Source organism: Octodon degus, unplaced genomic scaffold (genome assembly GCF_000260255.1).
Source record: "Octodon degus isolate 3935 unplaced genomic scaffold, OctDeg1.0 scaffold00020, whole genome shotgun sequence".
NCBI lineage: Eukaryota > Metazoa > Chordata > Mammalia > Rodentia > Octodontidae > Octodon > Octodon degus.
The window spans coordinates 5,793,898-5,801,543 of record NW_004524596.1 but is presented as its reverse complement, the minus strand read 5'-3'; the positions used below and the strand labels follow the sequence as shown (position 1 = coordinate 5,801,543).

At 36.5% G+C, this 7,646-nt stretch overlaps 1 protein-coding gene across 1 annotated transcript in view; it reads left to right on the top strand.

Moving 5' to 3' along the window:
- Window positions 1–7,646, top strand: part of Heatr5b (HEAT repeat containing 5B) — a 114,541-nt gene that overhangs the window by 42,347 nt on the left and 64,548 nt on the right. Inside the window, exons 18-21 of the mRNA XM_004627718.2 lie at window positions 35–225; window positions 1,631–1,790; window positions 2,635–2,824; window positions 4,945–5,114. Of these exons, the coding sequence (XP_004627775.1) occupies window positions 35–225; window positions 1,631–1,790; window positions 2,635–2,824; window positions 4,945–5,114 (711 nt within the window). The remainder of the gene's footprint in view (window positions 1–34; window positions 226–1,630; window positions 1,791–2,634; window positions 2,825–4,944; window positions 5,115–7,646) is intronic.

Here is a 7,646-nt window from a genome sequence, read left to right as displayed (position 1 = left end):
ATTATTATTATTATTATCATTTTAATCAATGTAGGGCTTAGCTGAAAACAAAAGTACTTTGGGCCCCGAGGAAGTTCGTAAATCAGCTCTGACCCTGGTCATGGGAGCTCTTGACAACCCAAACCCCATCCTTCGGTGTGCAGCAGGGGAAGCTCTTGGAAGAATGGCTCAAGTGGTGGGAGAAGCAACTTTTATTGCTAGAATGGCCCAGTACAGCTTTGACAAGTAAGTGGGGCTCTTAAGTTTCTTAACTAGACAGAGATATCTTTTAGTAATCCATGATTATTATCTAGACCATTTATGAAATGGCACTATTTTGTGATTTTTCATAACCATCGCAAATTTTCAGTCTAATAATCGATTTAACTCTGTAATCTCAGAAAAATTGTTATGTGTTAGATACTTTCAGTGGGGGAGGATTTCTAATCTAGCTCTTAGAATCAAGCGTGTTAGTTTTCTTAGTTATGGGTACTCATTTAAGAATAAATAATGAGCTGGATGTGGTGGTGCACTTCTATAATCCCAGCACTTGGGAGGCTGAGGCAGGAGGATTGATGCATATTCTAGGCCACTCTTGGCTGCAAAGTGAGTTCAAGGTCAGCCTGAATTGCATAGTAAGACCCTGCTTCAAAAAGACATAAATAGGCCTGGGAATATATCTTAGCCGCGTAAACAACTACCTGGCAAGTACAAGATCCTGAGTTTGATCCCTGGTGCTGCATAAAAAAAAAAGTTTGAGAAAAAGATAAAAATAAGTTCAAACAACTTTTGACTTTTCAAGGAATAATTAAAAACCATGAAGGCTTCAGAGTTTTTCTAAAATTACAGTAGACAGGGGCTGGGGAGATGGCTAAGTAGAATATGCACTTCCCTGGCAAGCGCAAGGGTCTGAGTTCAATCCCTGGTTCTGAAAAAAAAAAAAATTACAGTAGACTTTATTCAACTATTGTATATGAAATATGTGACTTTGACAAACTATTCTACTTTGTTTTTTTTTAATTGATATTGTTTATTTTTCTTTATTTTTTATTTATTTGTGTGTGTGTGTGTGTGTGTGTGTGTGTGGCCAGCTCAGCCCACCAGGGGGCGGGGCTGGCTGGCATGTGGTGCTGGGGGATTGAACTGTGGTCCCTGCACTGTGCCAAGCCTGCTCCAAGTAGGTACTTTAGACCACCGAGCCATCTCACCAGCCCCTCTACTTTGTTTTTTATTTATGTAGTATAAGGGATTGAACCTAGGGCCCTGAGTATATTAAAGACGTTGTACTCAACTGCTGAGTTACATCCCTAGCTTAGCCAGCCATTTTTTTTTTTTTTAAAGACAGGGTCTCATTATGTAGTTCAGGCTAGCCCTGAGCTTACTGTGTAGCCCAGGCTAGCCTCTAACTGTGTGGCTATCCTCTTGTCTCAGCCTCATGAGTGCTGGGATTACAGGAGTGCACCACCTTGCCCAGATATTAGCCAGCTATTTTAAGTTGAAACTCTCCCTCTTATTAAGGAGTAGAAAAAGAAGTTTCATGATTATCATATTTTCTGATTTCCTGAATATTTTTCCTTTTTTGTATAACTCATGAGCTTGTTATTACTAGAGGAAAATGGAAAAATTGTTCCTGAAGCAATCTTTCTTTCAGGTTGAAGTCAGCTCGAGATGTTGTATCTAGGACTGGTCATTCATTGGCTCTTGGTTGTTTGCATCGTTATGTTGGTGGTATAGGCTCAGGACAACACCTGAAGACTAGTGTCAGCATCTTATTAGCTCTTGCACAAGATGGAACATCCCCTGAAGTCCAGGTATAGTACTGGAGATAGAGCCTAGGGCTTTCTCACTGAATTACGTGCCCAAGCCTGGTTTTTGAGAGAGGGTTTCCTGAAGTGACTTAGTTGCCCAGGCAGGGCTCAATCCTATGCTCCTGCCACAGTCTCCAGAAGTGCTGAGATTACAGCTATATACCACTGCACCCAACTTAATTTTTTTAATTATATATTTTAAAATATTTTTAGAAAGATTATTTATTGTTAAGTAATGATAATTCTGATACATTAAGAGAAACATATTACAGCATATTCTTTACCCATTATTTTGTTTTAAAGTTTTATTTGTTGAAGTATATAAAAAGATTTTGATTTTCAATATAAAGTCTGCCTTATTCTGCAAATTCAACCCATTCACATACATTGTTTGAAACATATTTTATATTATTTTCTTTATTTGTTTCTCCTTTTGTGCACCGTCTGTATTAGATTGATTTTTTTGGGCTTTTTTCCCTCTAATTATGGTCCTTCCCTCTCTTTCTTCCTATATTACAATGATGGCAAATCTTTTAGAAAGTTCAGTGGTGTAAACAGCCTGCTGTGGCACACGTGCCCTAGGTTTGGCACTACTGCTCTATTATGTCAGCCTACTTCCTAACATTGATTGAATCTTCAAGTTTACTCCTTGCATTTTATTTTTTTGTTTCTTCTTGAACATTTTATACAAATATAAGAGTAAGAATCAGCATTTGTTAAAATAGATGGTAATCATGATTTACCAGTTCACATTGATATGCCTAAAAATATGGAGTATGTGCATGTAACATTTGAGTATAGTCTTAATTATTCCTCACAACTCAAATAAAGTTCTGTTTTATTCTAGACTTGGTCTCTTCATTCACTTGCTTTGATAGTGGATTCTAGTGGGCCAATGTATCGTGGCTATGTAGAACCAACATTATCTCTGGTTCTTACCTTGCTGTTGACAGTTCCACCTTCACATACAGAAGTTCATCAGTGTTTGGGTAGATGCTTGGGTGCTATAATAACTACTGTTGGCCCTGAACTACAAGGTAAGAAATTTATCTTAAAATAATTGCTGGGCTGGGGTGATAGCTCAGAGACATAAGCACCTACCTGGCAAATGCAAGGTCCCAGGTTCAATCCCTAGGATCTTGGGCGCACTGTGCCAAGCCTAGTGCCAGGCACACACCTGTAATCCCAGCACTCGGGAGGTTGAGACAGGAGGATCTCTGTGAGTTTGAGATCAACCTGAGGTCTGCAAAAGTGAGCACAGGCAAGCCCAAACTGCATGGCAAGACCCTGTCTCAAAAAATAAAATAACTGCTGCCTTTCAGTTTTCTAAATGTTGCTTGAAGAAATTTTATAGTAATAATTATTGCCTACTGAATTTTTATGTTTTCCAAAGGCCTGACACTCAAATTTTTACATGTGCTTTTTCAAAATTTCTTTATAAAAACAAAACAAAAAGCCCTCAAACCTGTAATGTGACAGTAGTTTTTAAAGTTTTTAATTTTATTTTTTTTATTTTAATGATAGTAGAAAAATAATAGAAAAGACGGACATTAGAAACAATACACAGTTTTTAAAAAATGATAGGTATTCAGTAGTGGTTATTATATTGCATACTGTCGACTTCAGTGTAGTTGCTCAGATAGCCAGACACAAACATCTAAAATTAGGCAAATTAAAAATTTGCAATATTAGCTGCTACCTTCAAAGAACTGAAAGGATTTAGTATTGTACTCATCTTAGCTATCCTGTGTGTATACATACATGATTTTTTCCCCTTCCTTTTTTTCCCTTTTTTCTTGTACACTAGGGAGACAATACGATGTTTTTGAAGTTTTAAGCAGAGAAAAACTTTTGGTGTGTGTGTCTGGAATCAAACTCATGACCTCTCTCTTGCCAGGCAGGTGCTGTGTTACTGAACTATATCCATGGCCCTGAGAAAAACATTTTTAAATGAATTTTTTTTTTGAACCTTGTGGAAATAAAGATTAAATATAGAAGTTGTTTTATCCTGGTGTGGACTTTTGTTTGACTTGTTTTTAACTCTGATGACTAAGAGCATAGTTTAAAAAATCATTACCATAAAATAGATAAGATTATCTTATTTTCTATGAGGAAGCTAGCTTATAGAAGATGAGTTGTCTAGAGTTGCTTAACTTGAGTAGCACCTAAGACTTATGTTCCTACCACTCCAGTACAATTCACTAATAGCTAAATACCTAACTCAGTGAATTATTGTGAATATATCCACTATTATGTATCACTAATGATTATTGCGAATGTATCCATAAACCCCTTTCCTTTGTCATTTAGTAAATACTTTCAGTGAGTCAAATTTTTTATTTATCTCATTTAATTTTTACAGCAATTCAGAGATACTGTAAATATTATCTCCATTTTGCAGATGAAAGAGGTTGAAAGGGGGTAAAAAATTTTCTAAGCTCCCCACCCCCAATTATTTTGTTTGGCCTTGTGTAAAATTGTTTTACACTAGAAAAAAATTTAAGCCCCATATTTAACAATTAAATTGTATAAATAGCACATAACATTATCATATACTTTAATTGAATCTTTGTAAAAATAGCCGTGAATTCTCTTAGGAAAACAGGATTTGAAATTACTGTATTATATAATGCAGGATAATATTGGTTGAACAGAAAACCAGAGAATGAAAAGTCTTCTTGCCCTTGAAATAAAACAGTGATGATTGCAAAAGACAGTAAGTGTAAATACAGCTAAATTTAAGAGTGTTGTTTTATTGTCATCCAAAGACAGTTGTATTTTGAAGTCTTGTTTGTCTTTTTTTTTTTTTTTTGGTGGTACCAGGGATTGAACTTAGGGTCTTGTGTGTGCTAGGCAAGCATTCTACCACTGAGCTATGTCTCCAGTCCTGTATTTAGAAATCAGTTCTGTAGATATGTTGTTTTTAAAGTGAACAATAATTATAACGAGGAATTATATAGAAGATAATCATTTTTAGGAATATGTGATATAGGGGCCTGGGGAGATGGCTCAATGGAATAAGCGCTTCCCTGGCAAGCACAAGGGCCTGAGTTCAATCCTGGTTCTGCAAAAAAAAAACAACAAAAAACAAAAAACAGACATGGTAGGAATATGTGATACTAATAAAATCTTTGTTTTTTACTGTCTTTGCTACAAGGGAATGGAGCAACAATTTCTACAATTCGTTCCTCTTGCTTGGTGGGTTGTGCGATCACCCAGGACCATTCAGATTCTCTTGTTCAGGCAGCTGCTATATCGTGCCTTCAGCAGCTTCACATGTTTGCACCTCGACATGTCAATCTCTCTAGTCTTGTTCCTAGCCTTTGTGTGAGTATAAGGTGTTTCCTTCCTTGATTTATTTTGGGACCCACCACATTTCTTTTGTAAAATATCACATTGGCCCAAGACCAAAAATACAAGTGTTCTAAATTGTAAATTCTAAAGTTTCAGCTTCAATACTTTATGACTGTTTTATTTACTTTTTTTTTTTTTTTTTGTCTTTTAAGAATGCTGAACCATTTATTTCTTGGCTGAGAATGTATCAGATGCAGTCTTTCCCTCTCATAATTCTTTCCTTTCCTTTCCTTTCCTTTCCTTTCCTTTCCTTTCCTTTCCTTTCCTTTCCTTTCCTTTCCTTCTTTCTTCCTTTCTGTGTTTCTTAAAAAAAAAAAAAAAAAAAAAAAAGATTATTTGATGGTGGGAGAAAAAGGGAAGAGAGACATGGCAGACAGTTAGTCTGGATGAGAAGGAAGTCTTTGAAATATTTATGGATTTCTTGTCTGCAGCTTCTTTTATTGAGAGCCTTGTCCTGTATAGGCTCTTGGAGTCTAATTAGATTCCTGGCTTGTCTTATCTTCAGCACTCTTACAGAGAAGCGCTTATTTTCTTCCTTGAGAGTTTCAGTTGTTAGAATGTAAAGGAAGGCTGACTAAAACCTTTTAGGGTTCTTTCCTCTTAATGTTTAGCAGAAACATGCCTCCAGGAAGAGGAAAGTACAGAGTAACAGGACAAGGTTGGAATAAGAGATCAAGAAAAGGAAAGTTTTCTCCTCAGCTGTGGAGGAGCAAACTAGAAAGGAAACTGAAGCAGCACAGGCTATAGCATGGGAGGAGCTGGAGGGGGGTCACCTGTCAGGCCAGATTGCCCCAGTGAAAACCCTGCACCAAGCCTTTTTTTTTTTTTTTTGCAGAACCAGGGATTGAATTCAGGCTCTTGCACTTGCCAGGCAAGCACTTGTTCTACTGAACTATCTCCCTGACCCCGTCCACCAAGTCTTAAGAATAGCTGCTGACACTAACTGTCTTTTAACTAGCAGTTGGAGTCTTGTGATTCATTAATAGGCATTTTTATTTTCTAGATATGAACTAGATTTTATCAAAAAGAATCCATTTTATGAATTCACACTTTCGGGGTTAGTATCAGTGTCCCCTGGGGGGCGCTCTAACATTCATTTTCCCAACATTGCGGCCGGAGCTATATTGCTCTTCTCCCTAGCCATTTGTGAATATAAAGGTGTTCCCTTCTTTGATTTATTTGGGTACCCACCACATTTCTTTCTTAAAAGATCAAATGGACTAAAACAAAAAATACAAGTGTTCAGCATTGTGAATTCTAGCATTTCAACTTCAGCAGTCACACATCACAGGACTGACTTACGGGGCTAACTATGAATCTGACCACAGCTATCCTGTACACAAATTTTATAGCTAGTCCCTATCCGAAGACTGCCTTTTTGATGTCCTTCTTAGAGTATTTGTAGATGTGTCTAACAAGGGGGCACTGCTGCTGTGCTGTCTGAGCAGCTCACTGTTACCCTAAATACACAGTAATGAATGAGACAAAATTTTACTTACCCAGCCAATATGCCAGTTAAAGTAATGTCTGGGGAGGGATTGCTCTTCTGGGACACTCAGCCTCTTGCGATTGTAGACCCCACATAGGTGAAGAACTAAAGATTCGGGTTGTAAAATAAAAGAGATGATTTATTTCAGGTGGGGGAAGGGGGAAGAGAGACCTGGCAGACAGTTACCCTGGACGAGGAGGGTATATTCAAAAGTGAAATACTCTGGCATTTTATTTCTTTAACTCTGACCCATTACATCTAATAATCTGTCAGACTGAAATCATCAGTTTATTCAAATATTTACAAATAAGTAATTAGACATTAGGTACAATGCAGATTACTAGAGGAACATTTGTTAGAAAGATCAAGTCTCTGTCATAACAAAGTATTTATTTTGCAAGGAAAATGGACAAGAGCTATTTACAAGTGAAGAGTATAAGATAGGTATAATATGGGGCCCGTGATGATCCAGACATTCAGAAATAACTTTCCTGACAGAATGACATTTAGGTTATAACTTGCAAGATGAGTAAGAGTTAGTTTGCAGCACAGCATGGAATTGGAGTAGACAACATCTGTATTTATTCTCAGGAAAAATGTGTAAGAGGACCCTAAATGAGAAGGAAGAAACCAACTAATCAAGGTTAAGGATACTAGAGAAGAATCTGGATAGTTAGCTAAAGCTTTCTAATTTTAGGGTATTTGAAAAAATGTTTTTTAATGTCTTAGTTTTTTTTTTTTCTTTATTTTATTGAATTGTCTTAATTTTTAGGAAGAGAAATAATCATAAGATTTTGTTGCTAAAAATCTGTAAGGTTTTTTCGCTTCAGTTGTATTTTATTTTTCCTAATATTTGATATAAGCTTCATGACCCATGATTTCTATGCAGTTATTTCTTATTTTACAAGTACTATCTTAATTGTTTTTTTATTTTTTTTATTTTTTATTTATTTGAGAGAGAGAGAGAGAGAGAGAGAGAGAGAGAGAGAGAGAGAGAGTGTGTGGTGTGTGTGTGT